The 22,590-nt window shown below is 39.3% G+C and overlaps 1 protein-coding gene across 1 annotated transcript in view; it reads left to right on the forward strand.

Moving 5' to 3' along the window:
* Window positions 1-22,590, forward strand: part of LOC144014872 (myosin-7B-like) — a 508,753-nt gene that overhangs the window by 105,002 nt on the left and 381,161 nt on the right. The window contains exons 7-10 of the mRNA XM_077515180.1: window positions 5,529-5,622; window positions 5,738-5,830; window positions 9,091-9,154; window positions 13,786-13,884. Coding sequence (XP_077371306.1) covers window positions 5,529-5,622; window positions 5,738-5,830; window positions 9,091-9,154; window positions 13,786-13,884 — 350 coding nt within the window. The remainder of the gene's footprint in view (window positions 1-5,528; window positions 5,623-5,737; window positions 5,831-9,090; window positions 9,155-13,785; window positions 13,885-22,590) is intronic.

Consider the following 22,590-nt stretch of genomic DNA (forward strand, 5'->3'; position numbering starts at 1 on the left):
TTAGAACTGAATTTTGTCATAGAGATACCTTACATTTCAAGTATGGGATTTTTTGGAGCATGTACCTGGGAGTTATTAAGCATATCCTTCATTCACGATATTGCTTTTAATGTCCACAGAGGCTATCAAAAATACATAAAACTAAATAACAAAAATATGTATGTTTGGTTAGGTCTGATGCCAGTGAACATTTTGAGTGGTGGAAAGTAAAAGAATATTCATAAATGACTTAGTTATCACACTTAGAATGAGTTTACATTTTTTGTAGAAATACCGCAAGTGGGGTATTTTTTTTTCATGCCTCAAGGGCTAGGTGGCGCTCTATATATAACTGAATGTTGTCATAGAGATAGCTTCAGGCCTTGGCTATAAACATACATGTCAAGTTTGGGATTTTTTGGAGCATGTACCGGGGAGTTATTAAGCATATCATTTTTCATTGCGAAACACAAATTTTGATGCCCCGCCCTCATCATACAGTATTTTGATTTTTCTCCCTGTCGTTGGCATAGCCCAGGTCAAGTCTGAAGTCAGTCGGATCAAACGTGTAGGAGAAGTGGGCAAAAGTATGCTCCCTGTAAATGTGCTAAAATCGTAAAAAATGGGACATTCAAAAATTCGTAGCTCACTTCCTATTGATTTTAGCATATGGGTCCAATAGACTTTTTTGTAGGTCTTGGGCTCCCTCATACACCTAAAAATGTTCGTAGATCTTGCTTAAACGTACAACCGGGGCTGTTTCATTAAAATTTTCTAGGGGGCGCTATTGAGTCATTTTTGTAAAAATAGCACAATCCAGGATAAAATATCGCTCATTTTGCCAGGCCAGATGTGTGTGCCAAGGTTCATGCGTTTCTGTGCCGGTTTAGGCCCTCAAAATTTGTGTTGTTTTCTTGGCGAACAGCGCTTAGCCACGCCCACAGCGATTCGCGAAAACTCACAAACTTCGTGTTGTGACATCATGAAGATCGAAACCCTCATCTGAGCAAATATGAGGTAGGTGCAGTTAATGTGGTTGGAGAAAAACATTGAAGAAAAATCGTAAGAAAAAAATTGCCAGTAGGTGGCGCTATCAGTAAGATGAAATATAAGTTCGTAGATGTCTTAAGGGCTGGACTCTCATCAAATGTGTGAAATTTTGAGAAGATAGGATCATCTGGGTCTAGTTAAAGCAGCTTTTATTGCCACGAAAAATTACCAGACTTTGCGGCACCGTAGCGGCCACGCCCTTTGGCGAAAAGTTACGATATTCGGTGTGGGGCATGATCAACATCTTAAGGCTTGTCTGACCAATTTTCAACTGGATCCCTTCAAAGAGCTTGGCACAGTAGCTAAAAACGTAAAGTATGACATTTATCGTCACCACTAGGTGGCGCTATATATATAACAGAATTTTATCATATAGATGTTTTCAGGCCGTGACTATTAAGTTGCATGAGAAGTTTGAGATTTTTTGGAGCTTGTACATGGGAGTTATTCAGCATTTTGTCTTTCTGGACAAATGAAATTTTAAAGGCAATATTTGATGCCCCGCCCCCGTCATATAGTATTTCAAAAAGTCAAGATTTTTTGCCCAGTTGTTGTCTTTGGTCTTGAGATGATACATGGCAAGTTTGAAGTCAACTGGCTGAAAAATATTTGCTAAGGGGGAAAAAGTATGACCACAGTGAATGTGCCAAAATGGGCCAAAATTGGACATTCAAAAATTCATAGCTCACTTCCTGTACATTTTAGGAAATGGCTTCCACTGACTTTTTTTTTGTGCGTCTCAGGGTGCTACACGTGCCTGGCAATTTTCGGAGCTCTAGGTCAAACGGGCCGGGATTGGTTTTTATTTTTCTACGCTAGGGGGCGCTATAGAGTCGCATTGTTATGACAACTACATAATATCTAATTTTTCGCCGGGCCCGAAGAGACTGCAAAGTTTGGTGAGTTTTCGTAAATGTTTAGGCCCTCAAAAATGCGATCGTTTGCGGAGAATAAAGAAGAAGAAGAAGAAGAAGAATTCTTACAAAAACAAGAGGGACCTCGCAGCGGTCGCTGCTCGGGCCCTAATAACTAGAGCTGCGAGCAGCTATAAAGGGCCCTCGCAGCCCGGGCCACGTTGGGTTACTTGCACGTCGGGGTACTTGCACGTTGGGGTACTCGCACATTGGGGTACTGGCACATTAGGAGCAACATTTCTTTGCACATGGCATGATAAACCTTTACATGTGGATTGTTTTTGCTAGGTGTGATGTGTGTGCCAAGCTCAATGGGTCTTGGTGATTGTTAAGATCTGCAAAAATCAGCGTCTTTTTTTATTTTTTGGGAATGAGTTGACCTGATTGGTATTTTTTCCAAAAGTATATATACCCATCATCGCTCGTACTCATTGCACGATATCGCTTTTATTGTCCATAGAGGCTATAAAAAATAAATAAAACAAAATAAAAAAGTACATATGTTTGTATCGGTCTGATACCAGTGAACATCTTGAGTAGTGGAAAGTAAAATAATTATTCATAAATGACTTAGTTATAATACTTACAATGAGTTTTCATATTTTGTACAAAATACCGGAAGTGTTTTGTTTTGTTTTTTTTGTTTTTTTGTTTTTTGTTTTTTTATGCCTCAAGGACGGGGTGGCGCTGTATTTATAACTGAATTTTGTCATAGAGATACCTTCAGGCCTTGACTATAAATATACATGTCAAGTTTGGGATTTTTTGAAGCATGTACCGGGGAGTTATTAAGCATATCCTTCATTCACGATACTGCTTTTAACGTCCATAGAGGCTATCAAAAATAAATAAAAATAAATAAAAAATACATATGTTTGGATCGGTCTGATGCCAGTGAACATTTTGAGTGGTGGAAAGTAAAAGAATATTCATAAATGACTTAGTTATCACACTGAGATTGAGTTTACAATTTTTGTAAAAATACCGTAAGTGGGGTATTTTTTTTTCATGCCTCAAGGGCAAGGTGGCGTTGCATATATAACTGAATGTTGTCATAGAGATACCTTCACGATAAACATACATGTCAAGTTTGGGATTTTTTGGAGCATGTATCGGGGAGTTATTAAGCATATCCTTTTTCAGTGTGAAACACAAATTTTGATGCCCCGCCCTCATTATATAGTATTTCCAAAAGTCAAGATTTTTCCATCTGTTGCTGGCTCAGGTCTTGGCATGGTCCAGGTCAAGTCTAAAGTCAGTCGGATAAAACGTGTAGGAGAAGTGGGCAAAAGTATGCCCCCTGAAAATGTGCAAAAATCGTCAAAAATGGGACATTCAAAAATTCGTAGCTCACTTCCTGTTTATTTTAGCATATGGGTCCAAGAGACTTTTTTGTAGGTTTTTGGCTCCCTCATACACCTAAAAATTTTCGTAGATCTTGCTTAAACATACAACCGGGGCTGCTTCGTTAAAAATTTCTAGGGGGCGCTATTGAGTCATTTTTGTAAAAATAGCACAATCAACAATAAAATATTGCTCATTTTACCAGGCGAGATGTGTGTGCCAAGTTTCATGAGTTTCTGTGCATGTTTGGACCCTCAAAACTGGCGTTGTTTTCTTGGCGAACAGTGCTTAGCCACGCCCACAGCGATTCGCGAAAACTCACAAACTTCGTGGTGTGACATCATGAAGGCGGAAACCCTCATCTGAGCAAATATGAGGTAGGTCCAGTTAACGTGTTTGGAGAAAAACGTAGAAGAAAATTCGTAAGAAAAAAAAATGCCACTAGGTGGCGCTATTAGTAAGATGAAATATAAGTTCGTAGATGTCTTAAGGGCTGGACTCTCATCAAATGTGTGAAATTTTGAGAAGATAGGATCATCTCGGTCAAGTTAATGCAGCTTTTATTGAAATGTGGATTATAGTTCTATACTCAGAAGATGATAAGTACAGAAAAGAATAATGTAACAAAACAAGAACAAAGCAAACATTTTGAAGTTTTTTTTTTTTTTTTTTACAAGTAAATAAATTTCACATCAGTAAATTAATAAGAATAGGCGAGTGAATAAATAACTAAATAAATGCATAAATAAGTAGACTAAACATCAAAGTCATACCACAAAACACCAAGAACAAGTCTCATGTTGCACCAAAAGCCAAAGAATACAGATGTGTCTTAAGACGTGTTTTAAAAGAAGATAAAGAGGGGGACTGCCTAATATTTAGTGGTAGGTCGTTCCAAAGGGAGGCAACAGCAAAGGCTCGATCTCCTCTAAGCCTCCGCTTAGCCCTCAGTACCTCCAATTAAGGTATCTAAAAGGGTCCAGTCAAAGTATTCTGGAAAAAAAAATCTTCCACACTGACCCTTTAATCCACAAAGCTATGTTATTAGCTGCTGCAAGGTGTGTCCAAGTTGCAAAATACGTACAACATCAACCCTGGTTTGACTTGTAGCTTCAGCTTGGCTGTACGGATTAGCCTCGCAACACTCGTGAACAAACAGTTGCGGATTGGCTTCCGAATGATACCTTGTTTTGTCCAATAGAAAGATGTTTCAACGGGCGCAAGATCCACGCAACCCAATGGCCGTCTTTGTGCGTCAAACGGTTTTCCTTCCAAACCTCGTCGTCACTTGAGCCAGTCATAGCGAAGCTCCTTGGTGATGGACGTTTTGAAAAGCCAAACAGATCCCCAAAACATCTACATGCTGGTTGTCAGTGTAACTCATTTTTTTTAAAACACAAATACCCTACGCGTAAACCCTCCAATGTCATGAAGCCAACCTGCCAAATATGCAAAATATTCACCCATACTTATGGTCATTAGAGTTACCACTCATGGCTAAGCCTCTTTTTTTTTTTTTTAAATCACTCACTCACTCACTCACTCACTCACTCACTCACTCACTCACTCACTCACTCACTCACTCACTCACTCACTCACTCACTCACTCACATCACCTAAGCCACACATGGTCTCCCAGGCGGAGAAGTTTCCAGTGTGAGTGGCACTGTGTGTGAAGTGTCTTTCCCAAGGACACAACGACACATGACTTGGGGAGAGCACCCTGAACCATGGCCGCCACAGCAGAGAATAAGGCTATAAACATCCATGATCCATCCATCCATCCATCCATCCTGCAAGAGGCGGGGTACACCCTGATCGTCAACCAATTGCAAGGGAGCTATAATAACCAATCAAGCCATTTACCTTGTTTGCTCAATTGCTCTGCCTTGGTCAAATCCCGTAGAAGGGCTTGATTAATAGTGACGTAATCAAAGAACTCTTGGGCTATAGCCACCCGGAGGTACAAGTCAGGTCATGGTACAATGTCCTATTGTCAACAACTAACATGATTTGAATGTTAACGAAGACCAATTGCAGCTCTTTAAAATGGAGCAAGTGAGCTTTCTAGATGTTTGTATCAGATTCTAAATCAACACATGGAAATTGTGGAGCACTAGCATCTATTACTAGTTTTGCAGTTGGAAAAAAACTAAGGAAAGGCATGGTCTCTCATAATGATAATTGATTTTTCTCACTGTTCCTCTTGTCGTCGTTTGTTATTGTTGTTGCTGTCATTAGTGGCGAGTCGGGTGCAGGAAAAACAGTCAACACAAAGCGAGTGATCCAGTACTTTGCCATCATTGCCGCTCTTGGAGAAACAGTGAAGAAAGGAGTATGTTGTCTTCCATTCATTCCAAAATGTCTGATGAGCATGTGATTTGTGTTACACTTTTGTGACACTATGACACTGTGATCATCACATGCTTGTGTGTTGTGTGTGTTCTCAGGGATCACTGGAGGACCAGATCATAGAAGCCAATCCTGCCATGGAGGCCTTTGGAAACGCCAAAACCATTCGCAATGACAACTCCTCCCGCTTTGTGAGTTCAACTGCTGCAGCTGACTAGAAAATTCACCTTATTATGACCACTAATGGACAATTGACACCTTTTGCTAAGATCTGGGACCTTTGTGCAGTATGGTGTTTGATTCCAGCCATCATATCAACATCAGATATGGAAAACCAATCAAGACACTAGGCTAACATATTTGTCACATTGGAAAAGTGTCAAAGCAATACTGTTATCTCCCTGTTTACAATTCAGTCATTCAAAACCAAAAGCAAAACGCACAAACCCTTGTTAGCTCAGCTCGCCCCTTGTTAGTGTGGAGTACACTCTTTGGGTCAGGGATAAGATCTGCCCCAAGTGGAGGATTTCAAGTATCTTGGGGTCGTGTTCACTAGTGAGGATTGGATGGAGCGGGAGCTCGACAGGTGGATCAGTGTAGCGTCTGCTGTGATGTGGACTCGGTATCGGTCTGTTGGGGTGAGGAAGGAGCTTAGTCAAAATCTGAAGCTCTCGATTTACTGGTCGATCTGCATTTCTAGCTTCACCTATGGTCACAAGCTGTGGGTCATGACCAGAGGTGGGTTGATTAGCCAAAAATTGCACTAAAGTAAGAATAGTGTTATTTCGAAATAATACTACTCAAGTAAAAGTAAAAAGTAGTCATCAAAAAATCACTCAAGTAAAAAAGTATTCACCGAAAACAATACTCAAGTAGGCTACTGAGTAACTGCTTTAACATGAAGTCTGATTTATTTAAAAAAAAAAAAAAAAAAAAAAAAATAAAAAAAAAAAAACAATGTCATTAGACAGACAAAAACATAAAATTATTTTCAAATGATGGCATCTTCAAATCATAAAATAAAATAAAAAATAACTTTTCGATCTCGAACAACAGTGCAAGCAGACATGGTAGTATCCCAAACATGCACATCCATTCACAAATTGTTGCACAACTCGCTTGGCGCTGCCTCCCAGTTTAACAACCATAGGTGTTGTTTCTTAAAGCAAAAGCACTAACACGTCATCTTTCAGTTGATTCTTTTGGGTTCTTATCATGCCTGTCAAGGCCTCAGTATGCTTCTGCGAGAGGTTCGCGCGGAGGCGTTACGGCGTAGCTCCGCTCGTGCGTTTGCCTTCCGACTTGTGCGCAATACACATCTGTGTCTGCTGGAGTTTCACTCCAAGTCCCGCTGTCGCTATGGCTGGGACGCCACAGATTGGCGATTCCTCTGCATTTTATGACGGATTCAGGAAGTTCAATTTAATTCAGAAACACGAAACAAAGCCGGGGGGAGAGTAAGTTCATCACCGTGGCAATTAATTATTGCCAATTTGCAGGGGTGTCGGCCGTAAACTCGCCCAAACACAACAGCCATGCGCTTAGCGAACACGTTTTTTTTTTTTTTTTTTTTTTATAAGTTATTGTTGTTTTCCACCTCTCGTCCCAGGCACATATCCACATGCACAGCCGTGGTCTCCGAGCAGGAAGTCGATTTGCGCCGCCAGTTGCCTTCACGGAAACTATCTGGGCGGGGGGTGGGGGAGAGAGAAAAATAAAAATAAAAAACGCCATTGAACGGACCAATCAGAAGCGAGCTACGCCCCGCCATCTACGGCGTTCAAGGATTGGCGACGTGTGCACCGCAGCCGGCCACGAGCGACGCAGCACTTAAAATTCATGAACGCCGTAGGTCATGTGATCTACGGCGGTTATCAACGCGAGAGCAAACGTGGTGGCATAAATTAGGCTTCAATCTACAACCAGGACTGTGTTTCCTGTTTATAAGCAATGTGTCAGCGGAAATGCTCCCACACAGTCAGTCAAGCGGAGCGCTTACGTGAAAATACAGTAAATCTAATGAATGAATGGGGCAACGGGTAACGACTCTAGTGTAGCCCAATATATCGGAGTAAGAGTATCGTGTCTTCTACACACATCTACTCATGTAAAAGTAAAACTACTCTTAGAAGTACATTTTTGCAGGGTTTTTCCTGGCTCAAATTGAGGCGGAGGTAGTATCATCCTGAATATCAGCGACTACCGATACCAGATAACAATATCGGTGGCAATACCAGTCTTATTTTAAGCTATTGGTACTCGTGGCGGTGACCGATACCATTATCGGTTGTCCTCCTGCAACAGTTTTACGATTAGGAGCTAGAAATGAGAAATTATAAGAATACAATGTTGCCATTAATTTCATGCAATGTTAAGGAAAAATAATACATTGGGGTATGTAGATCTTTTTTTTTTTTAAATCATCTGTCATTTTTGGGTGGGGAATTTCATTTATTAGTAGTATCGGTGTTTGGTATGTGATTACTCAAGAGTTGCGTATCGGTCTGAAAAAGAGTGGTATCAAACATCCCTAATCCGTGGTTGAGTGGTTAGCACGTCCGCCTCCCAGTTCTGAGGACTCCGGTTCGAGTCCAGGCTCCGGCCTTCCTGGGTGGAGTTTGCATGTTCTCCCCGTGCCCGCGTGGGTCTTCTCCGGGTACTCCGGTCTCCTCCCACATTCCAAAGACATGCATGGCAGGTTAATTGGGCGCTCCGAATTGTCCCTAGGTGTGCTTGTGTGAATGGATGGTTGTTCGTCTCTGTGTGCCCTGCGATTGGCTGGCAACCAGTCCAGGGTGTCCCCTGTCTACTGCCCAGAGCCAGCTGAGATAGGCGCCAGCACCCCACACGACCCTTGTGAGGAATAAGCGGTCAAGAAAATGGATGGATGGATAGTTCCAATAAGAATATGACTATTATCATGTTAAAGCATTCATTCATTAAAACGGTTCTGCCATAACATTTCATGAGTGGGAAGTATGGGCCACTGTTTTTTCCAGGTTTTTTATAGATGAAAAATCTATTCACAGTTTTAACAGTAATACAACCACACCCTCGACAGCCAGCCAGCGTCATTGTCAAAAATGCACAATATATATACAGACTACAAACATTTTGCATCAAATATTGCCATCATAATTTTGCTGCAAGCACGCGAAACACCGCAAGTACTCAAATGGAACAACGAGCGGAGGCGCCGTGCTGCGGCTGGCTGGAGTGGATGGCCCGACCGCTACCCCTGTTTTTTTCAAGCGGCTGAAATGAGTTTACTCCGCAAAGTATATGGGCTCTCCTTTAGCGATAGGGTAGGATGCTCAGTTATCCCAGAGAGACTCTCTCTTGATATTCCCCTGAAAAGCTGGACGATGTAGCTCGGGCAAGAGTCTGGGCTTCACTGATAAAGCTGCTGGTTTGTTTGTTGTGGTAAGTCTGTGTTGTCCATTTTCTGCAGGGAAAATTCATCAGAATTCACTTTGGGCCGACAGGAAAGTTGGCATCGGCTGATATTGACATTTGTAAGTTCACTTTGTGACTCTTTCAAACATTATTATGTGACAATGAAATATGCTAATCCATATTTTTTATTTGTTGATATTTGTTTTCATCAAAAATTTAAAATGCTTCAAAATTGCAATGACCATTTTATGTACCAGAAATCTTGTGGTGGATGTTTACAGACTCGTTAGTCATGGCTTTGGACTATTAATGCAACCCGAGAATCCTCTGAGGCTATACCCGCCCTGCGGTAAAATAATTGGCTGGAAGGATATGATGTAGGGCTGCACAATATATCGAAAAAATATCGATATCGCAATATTGGCCCTTGCAATCGCAAAGGCACGCAATAAGTTTTATATGGAATTTTATGCTTTTTATATGAATTTTACCAGTCAGATGCTAACTAAAATGTGCATCGCCATTCAATACTTGAAAATTATCAAGACATAATTACAATTAATTAACTAAGATTACATGAAGGTTGCTTATTTTGCCCCATGATAAATGTTTTTCTTTCATTAGGTAATGAAAATGCAATTTCTTTAGGTACATGTTAAATATCGCAATAATATCGATATCGCGATGTTCAGCAAGTATATCGCATATCGCATGTTTTTCCAATATCGTGCAGCCCTAATATGATGCACATGCCATGACGCGCCACTTTAACCATGACCCTTGGATTAGCGCTCCTAACGGTGGGGGTTTGTAAAAGTACTGAGCAGAATGCAAACAAAACATTGTTTTTTCCACCCCTAATATATGTGTGTGTGCGTTTTTGTGTCTTTGTCTTTGCTACATTGTGGGGCCCATACACGCAATGTTTTTCCAGTTTTAACAACCATTGTGGTGACCGACCTGAACTTGTCCCCTTTTGGTGGTCCCCACAAGTTCAGATCTCTTTTTGAGGGTGAAGACTTCATATTAGAGTTTAGGTTTGAATTGGGTTATGGTTGAGGTTACGGTAAGGGTCAAAAGGTCACATGGCCTCAGAAGCTAAAATTTACAGATAAGGAGAAAAAAAGAAATTGTTAAAAATAAATGGAGGTCTAAAATGAAAAGATAAAAGGTGTGCATCATCTATCAGACATGCCACTATTATGCAGCATTGGTTTGGGGTCAAAAAGTCACATGGCCTGAAAGTTATTGAGCTCAGAAGCTAAAATGTACAGATAATAAGATTTTTTTTTTTTTAAATAAGTGGAGGTCTAAAATGAAAAACTAAAAGGTGTGCTTCATCTATCAGACATGGCACTATGATTCAGCACTGGTTTGAGGTCAATAGGTCACATGGCTCTGGAGCTATTGAGCTCAGAAGCTAAAATTTACAGATATACAGGAAAAAAAAAATGGTTAAAAATAAGCGGAGGTCTAAAATGAAAAAATAAAAGGTGTGCATCATCGATCAGACATGCCACTATGATGCAGCATTGGTTTGGGGTCAATAGGTCACATGGCCTGGAAGCTATTGAGCTCAGAAGCTAAAATTTACAGATATACAGGAAAAAAAAATGTTTAAAATAAGTGGAGGTCTAAAATGAAAAACTAAAAGGTGTGCATCATCATTCAGACAGGCCACTAAGATGCAGGATTGGTTTGGGGTCAATAGGTCACATGGCCTGGGAGCTATTGAGCTCCACTTATTTTTAACATTTTTTTTCCCTCTATCTCTATCTAGCTTCAGAGCTCAATCGCTTCCAGTTGAAAGGGAAATACCTGGTAATGAATGCTCCTCCAATGAAACCCAGTGTGACTCCGGATTCCGTATGATCCAGGCCGCCATTGCTTTTATTTGGGCAGCCCAATAATACAGTTTGATGTTGGGAAGTCCCAGCCCACCATGCTCTTTACCCAGCATCAAGATTTTAAGACGGATTCTTGGTCTCCTGTTCTGCCAGATACATTTTGATATTAATTTGTCTAATAATATAAATGCAGACTGGGGTATAAAAATCGGGAGGTTTTGAAACAAAAAGAGTAACCTTGGAAGAACATTCATTCTGATGCATTCAATCCTACCCAGAAGGGACAGTGGAAGTATATCCCATTTACTCAAGTCATTTTTAATTTCCTTGAAAAGTTTGTCATAATTTGATGAAAACAACTGTGTTGTCTTGGGAGAAAGAGTTACACCCAGATATCTAAATCCCTGTTTTTATTGCCTAAAAGAAACAAGGCTGTCTAATTGTGGTGGCCAGTTACCCACAAGAATCAATGCTTCTGATTTATTTGTGTTAATTTTATAACCTGATACCATACTGTACTGATCCAGACTATTAAGCAAGGCTGGCACGGAAGTGATGGGGTTCTCCAAAAATAACAAAATATCATCAGCAAAAAGGCACAATTTATGACAGCCATCTTTTTTGTCTCTTATTCCCTGTATGAGTGGATTTGATCGAATTAACTCAGCAAGGGGCTCGATGCTAAGAGCAAATAATAACGGCGAAAGGACTTCACCCTGTCTAGTCCCACGTCCCAGTGGAAAAAAATCCGAGCAGTGTCCGTTAACCCTCACTCGTGACCTGGGATTTTTATAAAACATTTGGACCCATGTAATAAACGTATCATTGAAACCCATATATTGTATTGTCTGTAGCAGAAAGTCCCAATCAACCCGATCGAACGCCTTCTCAGCATCCAGACTTAAAAACAATGATGGGGTACTCCTTTCCTGTGCTACTAATTGAAGATTTCTAACATTATCTGCTCCATGTCTACCTGTTATAAAACCTGTTTGATCAGCTTTTACCAGTTTCTGGATATGACACTGAATTCTATCAGCAATGATGGTGGTAAGTATTTTCATATCAACATATAGGAGACTGATAGATAAGATGTATAAAGGGTTGGATCCTTTCCTTCTTTATGAATAACACAAATAATCGCTTCAGGCCATGACTGAGGAGCTTCACCTGCCGAAAGTACATAATTATACACCTTATGTAAAAGTGGCGTCAATTCCTTTTCAAAAGCTTTATATATTTCTCCTGGGACGTCATCCACTCCAGGGGTTTTGTTACTTTTAAGTTTCAAAATACTTTTTTTTTATCTCCTCTTTTGTAATCGGGCCTGTTATCTGCTCTGCCTCCTCCTCAGTCAGTTGATCAATTTTAATTTAATTAAAGAAATTCCTTGTTTTTTCTTTCTTATCTGGGTAACTTTCCGCCTTATACAAATCCTGGTAATAAGCAGCAAATGGATTTGCAATGTCATCGGGCTGAAGCATCATATCGCCAGAATTTGGGCATCTGATCTTATGTACTGTTCTGCTCGATTGTGCTTTACGCAGCTGAAATGCCAAGAGCCGACTGGCCCTGTTACTAAATTCGTAATACTTTTGGTTCAAAAATCGAAGCTGCCCTTCAGCTTTATAGGTTAATAGGTCATTTAATTTCTGTCTATTCTCCTTTAACATGGTAAGTGTGTCATCTTTTTGCATTATCTGATAATCTCGCTCTAATTTACGAATTTCGTCTTCTAACTGCGTTGTTTCAGCAAGTCTTTCTCTCTTTAATCTAGAGCAGATTGCAATAATGTTACCTCTCAAAACACACTTGGTTGCCTCCCATAATATTGTCGGGGATACCTCATCATTATTGTGACCTCCACTTATTTTTAACAATTTTTTTTTCTCTTTATCTGTAAATTTTAGATTCTGAACTCAATAGCTTCCAGGCCAAGTGACCTTTTGACCCCAAACCAATGCTGCATCATAGTGGCCTGTACACCTTTTAGTTTTTCATTTTAGACCTCCGCTTATTTTTAACAAATTTTTTTCTCATTATCTGTAAATTTCAGCTTCTTGACTCAATAGCTTCCAGGCCATGTGACCTATTGACCCCAAACCAATGCTGCATCATAGTGCCATGTCTGATAGATGATGCACACCTTTTATTTTTTCATTTTAGACCTCCGCTTATTTTTAACATTTTTTTTCCCTCTCTATCTCTGTAAATTTTAGCTTCTGAGCTCAATAGCTTCCAGGCCATGTGACCTATTGACCCCAAACCAATGCTGCATCTTATCACAGGCCACATCAACTGGCAAATAATCTTTTAATTGACACAAAATTATGAAATCAAATTTCCCATTGTGGTAATATGACCTCATTTAAGTAAGAAAATATCACAAGGAGCATCAATAAAATAACCAAACTTTGGCTGATGCCTCAGAAGATAAATTGTCAGCTGAATGTGATCTTCAAAGTTGAGGCTCATTTCATCTCTTGAGAGGTCAAACTTCCAAAACGTTTAAAGGGTTCAAATCTCGAACAATGTCCTTGCCTGCTATTGGAATTGACTTTCCATTGATATTTGAACAGTTCCTGAAAATTTCAGGTCCATATCTTTTTCCTAAGGTACTGGTTGCAAAAGACATTTGAAAGATGCAAGTACCAAAACTTTAAAGCCCTTTTTCTCAAAACTAGGGATTTCAACCTTCCAACATTAAAACTGCTGTAACTTTGTCAATTTTTGAGCTACATCCATGTATTATATATCATTTTAAAGGGAATTAAGTGCAGAATTCGAATATATCAATATCTCAATTTTGATTTTTTTTTTTTTGGCACATGAGGACCCTTTTGCCAGAGCCGGTCACATACTGGTGGTTCAATTACTTCTGACTCATTTTGGATCCTCTTCAGACCTTCTGGAAAAGTCCAGGGTGGTGTTTCAGCAGCCAGGAGAGAGAGGCTACCACATCTTCTACCAGATCCTGTCCAATCAAAAGCCAGAACTACAAGGTAACCCCACTCACTGTCTGGACAATACACACACATATTGTCCCTGCAAAAAAAAAACAAAAAAAAAACATACTCATTCACTCAAAGAATCCATCCATGACGATTATTTAAACTTTTATTCACACAGTTACTCAGTGTAAAGTTAACTCACGCGGCCTATACTGAAGTTAGTTATTATGCTCCTCCACCATTAATAACACCGAGGATACCTGAAACAAATCTTTTAAAGGCAAAGGGGCTTGCACAGTTCAAACACATCTTTATACCTCCCCACATACAAATGTACCAGAATAATAAATATCATAAGGAGACACACCCAAATGCCCAAAAGCCACTGTAGTAAGGAAGGATGCAGTACAGCACAGCTGAGGTGTAAAGCCAAGGGGATTCATCCTTCTCCCTGCAATACTGTAATGCCTGGATTTCCACACTTTACCAGGTGCTTCTGGGTAGAGTCAACTAGTTGCTTCATTATGATCTAATTAAATGAATGGCTTGACCGTGGTTCACGAAAACCTGAAGGATAAGTACAAGGCTTATTAACATTATTACCTTTTTTTGCTCACCAGCTCCTGTGGCTACTCGGCATTTTCACTAAGCACCTTTTTTGTTGTTGTTAGATAATAGCAGTTATGTGCAACCATCTTCCACATTCCATAAGACAGTTCAAAGTTGTTTCTTTCAGTTCAGGTGACTGGCAAAACCCTTTTGCAGGAGACTGGGAATTCAGAGGTATTCAACAAAATTCTTAAAAAATCCAGATCAAGAACATTTCTTAACGCCAAGGTCTGGAAGAGCATATGGAATATCCATTTATTCATCCATTAGTTTTCTTCCATTCATTCAGTGTCTGGTTACTAGGGAACGACCAATCACAGCTCACATGTTTTCTGAAGCTGAGCTGTGATTGGTTGTTACCTGAGACCTGAGCAACTGTGATGTCATTTTCACTCGACAGCAAGTGGTAAAATGGGCGTGCCTGAGATGGATAAAAATGGCTGGATTTTGCTGCACAACTCATATTACACAAATGTAATATTAATCCGAATGTCATGTTTAGACTAGTCTGGTCACATATATTGTTGTCAAGAAATGTTGACTTCACCTTTAATGCGCTTGTCCCAAATCATATAAGAAATTTGCATACCCATTTCAGATTCCCACACAGATTGAATTACCATCACTGAAGGAGGATTAATAGCCATCAGACTTCTGATCAGACTTCATATGTTATGAAAGGCACTAATCTAACAGTTGGGGAAGTTCTTTCTAAAGAGGCAGGTAGATACGCACATCGGGGCATATTCTCCCATTCGCGCTTAAGTCAATTGCTTACACACCTTTCTTATGCACCCTAAAGACGCAGTGATTCTCCCGTCTCGGCTATTGACCTGAACATATGTGCGCAACCAATTTCATAGAGATCCATTTTGAAAATATGTCACAATTTGATTGTGAAATTATCTTGCTTGGTGGTTACGGAAGTTATCACCAGTGATGTGCATGCGGCGGCATGCTTGCCTTTGCCAATGATCTGGTTCTGGTAAGTGACTTGAAAGAGCACATGAGCGGGAGTCTCTGGGTTTTGTCGAAGTTTTGTCAAAGTCAATATCTGGGCTGACAGTACAGTCTAAGAAGTGTCATGGGTTCTGGATGGTAGCAGACTGAAGCCTGGACTGACTATATGTGGACATCTCACACACAAATGCGCACATACGCATGTAAAAAATATGCGAGAGAGAGAGAGAGAGAGAGAGAGAGAGAGAGAGAGAGAGAGAGAGAGAGAGAGAGAGAGAGAGAGAGAGAGAGAGAGAGAGAGAGAGACTGCTGAATGAACAATTCTGAGCTCTCAAGAAAAATAAATAAATAAATAAATAAATAAATAAATATATATATATATATATATATATATATATATATATATATATATATATATATATATATATATATATACATATGTTTATACATGTGTGTGGTGGTGGTGGTGGGGGGGGGGTGCGTGCATGGGTGTGTGTGTGTGTGTGTGTGCACGTCTCATCCACATGGTCGGAAGAGGGGAAACGGTCGGCTACCTGTGAGTGGGTTTTTACATTCACTTCTTAATAAATCCAATATGAGCAATTTAATCAGAGTACAGTGCTCATAACGGAATGCTTAGATGACAGTGCAAATGGAAAGTTACGTTGCCAAGCATGCTGCGATTGTGATCGGCGCTTCACCTGCAAGTCCCATCAGCATAAATATTCTTCATATGAAGAAAAAAAGTCCACTGACGCTGATGCTTTATTCAACATAACGTTGACGTCACATTAATTGTCATTGTAATATATAGGGACACATATACAGCCGTTGGGCAATCAGTGAATGTGTATGGGACAGGTGTGCCCCAACCGACATGTCAACATTTCAACATGAATTGCCCAAGTTGGGCAGTGACAGTCATCACTCGCTGTCAATGGCTGTGAAATGACTGAAAATGTGCAATATGATGTTTCTCCTTCAAGAGAGGTTCGTCTTTAGTATAGCCTCCTGAACGTGCAAGAGAAAAAATGCTTACGTGTCTGGAGAATACGTGCACCGCTAGATTTGACAGGGAATACCCTCATTTAAATATCACTCCACCCAGAGTGCGTACCTTTCATGAAGGTATGTAATGACTCACTCAAGCGATTCCATGTCCATTTTTTGGATATTTGATTTTTATTCAAAGAAAAAAGCATCTGGGAAAAAAAACAGTTGGGAGCATCAATATTCCCAGGGTTGTTAATACATTAAAAAAAAAAAAAAAAAAAAAATCCGACCATGCTGACTTTTGTGAAGTGTAGCAGTTTGAAGCTAAATAAGAAACACCATTATCATGCACTGAATCCAATATTTGTCGCTATAGACTCCCATTATAATTGCTAATTTTTGATGCACTGTAAACGCTGTGTGTTATAATGCATTTCCCGTGATTTCCGCTTCAATCCGTTCAGTTGCAAGTCAACACACGGGGGAAATAAAAATTAGGGTTTGAATGTGTTTACACCCATTAACCACCGGGTGGCGCCAGGGACTAACTAATGGTTTTTGGGTACGCTACAATGGCGGCACATTACTGCAAATCAATGCAATTAAAACTGTCTGGATTGCTAGAATAGTTGTGTGCGGGTCTTTCTGCATTGCTGGCTGAAGTTATTTTGCGAAATATAATGTTATTTGACAATTGTGCATTGCAGTATGCGAGTTTGCGTATAATTTTGAATCAGCATCCAACCTCTATTGTTGTTCATGTCGTTATCTCAACTCTTATTGGTCTAGCGTTTGAATTTGAAGTATTTCCCTCTTCCCCGACTGGATCGGGGTGTCGTGACACTTTAGAATCCTCCTTCCAACTGAGCCCGCTAGTACGTGCAGGTTCTGGTACCATTGCTTGGCGCCAGGCAGCGAACCCGAGAGACCGTTTGTTTGTGTAAGTGCACTACTAATAAAAAAAGAAAAAAAATCGCTGCGAGACCGTTTGTGTGAGTAAGTGCACTACTACCTAGACTAAGCAATTTCTGGAGAAATTGCGTGGGAATGCTGAAAGCTGAATGCTAATAGCTGAATGCGAAGCTAAATGCTAATAGCTGAATGCTAATGAAGGAAATAGAAAGATAAATTATGTGAAATTACATAGTAATTAATAATTACTAGTAACCAGTGAATGTGTCATTGAACATTAAATTGAATGCATTAAATATGTGGTAAACAAATAAAAATGAAAGATAAATTGTGTGTGAATTAGAAATTATCAATTGTAGATGAATTATAAATAAAAAGACAAAAGTTGGAATTCAAGTAGTCTGAGGCTGGTTTCAAACCCTCGCCTCCTGTTTACTGTTCAATGAGCTGCAGCACAGCATGAATGCATTAAATAAACCGTATGTTAAATGAATAAAGAATGATAAATTGGTTGTAAATTACATGTGAGAAATTATGAATGAAAAGACAGAAGTTCAAATTCAACCAGTCTGAGACTGGTATCGAACCCTCACCTCTTGTTTACTGATCAATGAGCTACTACACTGCCACTCTATCTATCCACTGACCCACAGGAGACTTGGTGCCATCATTGAAGTTGTGAAATGTTAGCAGCGAATGTGTCATTGAACGAATGCATTAAATAAAATATATGTTAAATTAATAAAGAAAGATAAATTGGTTGTAAATTACAAATCAGACATTATGGATGAATTATAAATGAAAAGACAAAAGGAGAAGTATGTACAGTCAGAGGTGGGATTTGAACCCATAACCTCCCGATTACAGGACAAAGAACACAACCACTCGACCACTATGGACACATGTTTGGGAGTGAAATGCAAAGTATTCAACATTTTTGGGTTGGAATGTGAATTGCTCATTTAAAACTTTAAAAACTCATAAATGGTCAAACAAAAACACTATTGTGAAAATATTTTGTGTCAAATTATTACAAAGCGCAACTATAAAGAATTATACAATGACTACTATATGAAATCAAAGTTGTGCTAAAACTTTTCCCAATGAGGGATCGAACCACGATCGCCCGCAGCCCAACCCATTGCTTAAACCATTCAGCTCTCATGGACATGTAGGTGACTATGACAATATTATTATACAATAATTATTATACAATATATATAATACAATAATTTATCATTTTTATAATTTTAAACTTCATCACACTTTGTTTTTTTTCAATCACGATTTCAGAAATTTTAGTAGGGAGAAAAAAAGTCCATTGCTTGAACCACTCAACTATCGTGGACATGGAGGTGGCTGTAACAATGTATTGTATTTAGAAATCAAGTGTACAAGTGAAAGATGAAAATATGGATTAATTTTGAAGAAACAGTTTGTCAAATGTTATTTAATGAAATAGATGTTAACTTGTTGTATTATGACTTTACCGAAAAGGAGAAAAAAAAAAAAAAGCTGCTCCATCCAGGGTCTGAACCGGCGCATCATTCTTAAGGCTGTCTTTCCTATGCACCTGGCTCAGGCGCTTAAACCCGTGAGCTAACCTGACCGATGACCATCACAGCGAACACTGAATGGACACTGGCAAAAAGAATTGTCTGCAACATGGCCTTGCCACCTGCTGACCGATTTTGAAACATGGAACCTAATAACTTCCATTGTTTAAAGCCACCACTTTCTGACAAGCTGCTTGTCAAAGCTTTTTCTCTACTCTTGAGTAGTAAAAAACAAAAACAAAACAGTATTCAACGTTTTTGCTCATTTAAAATGTTTTCAGTCATAAATGTTCAAACAAAAACACTATTGTGAAGATATTTTGTGTTAAAATATTACAAAGCGCAACTATAAAGAATTATACAATGACTACCTGCGATTGGCTGGCAATCAGACCAGGGTGTCCCGCGCCTACTGCCCAGAGCCAGCTGAGATAGGCGCCAGCACCCCCCGCGACCCTTGGGAGGAATAAGCGGTCAAGAAAATGGATGGATGGATGACAATGACTACTATGTGAAATCAAAGTTGTGCTAAAATGTTTCCCAAGGAGGGATCGAACCGTGATGTCCCACGGGTCAATCCATTGCTTTAACCATTCAGCTATTACCAACTGTGATGATTTATAGTATTGTATTTAGTAATCAATTTTGCAAGGGATTTTGAAAAGTCGAAATAGATGCAATAGATGTTAACTTGTCTACACTGAAATTGAATTTTGAATGTTGTTTTTTTCCATTATTAGTTTTATCATTTTAAACTTCCATATGCTATTTTTTTTTTTAAGTTTGCTGTATAAGGTTTTAACATTCAATCACTTCAATGAAATTATAGAATGCATTATGCAATATGGATTAATTTTGAAGAAATAGTTTGTCAAATGACATTTAACGAAATAGATGTTAACTTGTTGTATTATGATGAAACAGAAAATAAATAAATAAAAAAAAGAAGTTGCTCCATCCGGGGTTTGAACCGGCAAACCATTCGTAGGGGTGTCTTTGCTATGCTCCTGGCTCAAGCGCTTAACCCCGTGAGCCAACCGGGCAAGTGAGCATCAGAGCGAATTGGCGTATTTGTAATTCAAAGTGTCACCTGACGCTGAAAGTCATCAGCGCTGATTTGGGACACATGCGTTTGATCATGCCAGTATAAAAGTGGTTGCGTGACTGGCCGGCTACTGTGGCTGAACATATATGGCTTTCACTACTGATTGGTTAGCCGTGCAAGATCCAGAACCAATCAGATGCTGCTATGGGTGTTACGTTGCTGGAGTAAGACGTCATGACAGACACACTCGTGGCTGCATTCGAAGGAAAATTACGGAGTTTTAAATGGATCGCTTATATCGGCCATCAGATTAATAAAAAGGCCAATGCCAATATGTACCAATATGTCAAATATCTGCCCGGCCGATTATCGGTCTATCTCTAGACAGTACTATTGAAGTGAAGGAAATCAATTGATTTGTGATCATATATGTAATTAATTACAGTCTACCCATCACATTATTTTTCCTCAATGCTGCTTGTATAGTTGGCATATTTGGAAAACTTGGCAGTCGTAACAACTGCAAGCCTGTTCGCAGTCGATGACAGTGAAAACATGGACTGGATAATTACTAATAAGGACGTTTTCAACACGATTAAGTGGAATGGATTGGATAGTGACACACGAGAAGCGTGGACGACCTTACACTTGGAAGTAAAGGGAAACCAACAGATTTATGATTATATGTACATGAATAATGAGGTTGTGTTATGCCTGAATGTTTATGTTATGCCAGAATATTTAGTTCATTTCTCTTTCTGTACTATATATTTAAGGTTTTTTATCTTTTTAGTATATATATATATATATATATATATATGTCACGGCTATGAAGTGTGGTGGAGGACCCAAGTGCAGGAGGCGGACGAGTCAGGGAGCAGAGGTGCTCAAAAAGGAGTAAATTTAATCAAACAAAACAAAAGTGGCAAACAGGGTTTGGTAACTAAGAATAACAAAATACATAAGGGGAAAACGGTACAAGACAAGACTTAACAATGGCAGCATGGACGTGTGGAAACAAGAACAATGAACCGACAAGAACTGAAGCGAAAACCGATAACTAAGTACACACACTAATTGAGAATGATTAGACACAGTTGGGCAAGACAAGTGGTAGGGGGTGCTGATTGGTTGACACATGAGGAATGGCAGGCAAACACAGGTGGACATGACAAGGCTTAACAAGACTAGGGAAGACAAGGAAAGCAGAACATAAACATGACAAACTCAAAACTAGAACCCCAACAAAAACAAAGCAAAACCCACCCCAAACAGAACAAAACATGACAATATATATATATATATATATATATATATATATATATATGTATATAATACACAACTAATTTATTTAGGTAGGGCTAAAGAACATTTTAGGTAGGCCTGAGCCCCATAAGTTAGGTCTAACGACGCCAATGATAATCTGTAGGATGTCAAATTGGTCAATAATTATTGGTCACCTATATTATCGTGCATCCCAATTTCATAGTATATATATATTCTGCCCTCCCTGACCGGATTTAGTACAGTTTAGTAGACAGCGAGCAGTGCCTCAAGGGAGTCCAATGCTGGTATCTTTTTCACACGGTTCTGTTCTCACTGACCATACAGAGTGGTTGATTAATGGGCACAATTTTTAGTTAGTTTAAATTCTTGTGATTTTGTCCCAAAAAATGACTTTTCCTTTGAAGTGTTATAACTAAGTCATTTATGAATATTTTTTTCAATTTCAACCACTCAAAATGTTCAGTGGCACCAGACCTATCTATACATATTTATTTATTTATTTATTTATTTATTTATTTTTAATGCCTCTACGGACAAATAATAGCAGTATTATTCTAATAGCAAGGCTAACTGTGCGGTACATACATAGAAAATAAAAGTCCAATTTGAATATTTCATATGACATAGCCTGAATAAGATTATAAGTCATGAAAACAGATTTTTTTTTTGCATGCCCAGTTTTTACACAATGGCAGTTTTCTGAATAGAACTAAATTCTTGTGATTTTGTCCAAAAAAAAAGACTTTTCCTTTGAGGTGTCATAACTAAGTCAGTAGGTGCGTTTCCATTACCCTTTTTCGCAAATATAAAAGCGATATTGTACTATTTCGATAAAGTACAATTTCGAATTGTCGGTGTTTCCATTGAAGAGAGTTTCGCTTCTGAGGCGCAATTCTCGGAATGTCCCGTCTCGCGAGACCTCGTTGTTCTGTAGGAGGTGCTCATGATGTTTATGGTAGACTGACGCCCGGTGTAGTTATATTACTTTAAAAACACTCGGGCATTTAGTAATGGTGTTGTTGTGTATGTCCCTCGGCAGTCCACAAGCAGTTCTGACACGAAAGCGAGTGGCACCGTACTTCCTACTTCCTGTAATCCTAAAATGTTGTTGTTCCCATGCAGAAGCTGGGTAAAAGGCGGGTTACAAATTGTTAAAAGTTTCTGATGTTTTCTGCTAAATTAACCAGACATGGCAGGACAGGATTTCAAGCTCTCCTCTCCTTCAACTTTTCGAAGGCGGCTCGCTCGATTACACCTCTTTCTCTTTTATGCTCATGAGGTGCAGGAGCCGATACAAATCACTTCAGCATGTAAAACTAAAATACAAACCTGAAATTTGCGCAAAACTGAGGGTAATGGAAACGCACCGTCCCGGCGCCCCGCCGGCTTCAGGCC

The sequence above is a fragment of the Festucalex cinctus genome, chromosome 2 (genome assembly GCF_051991245.1).
Source record: "Festucalex cinctus isolate MCC-2025b chromosome 2, RoL_Fcin_1.0, whole genome shotgun sequence".
Taxonomy (NCBI): Eukaryota; Metazoa; Chordata; class Actinopteri; order Syngnathiformes; family Syngnathidae; genus Festucalex; species Festucalex cinctus.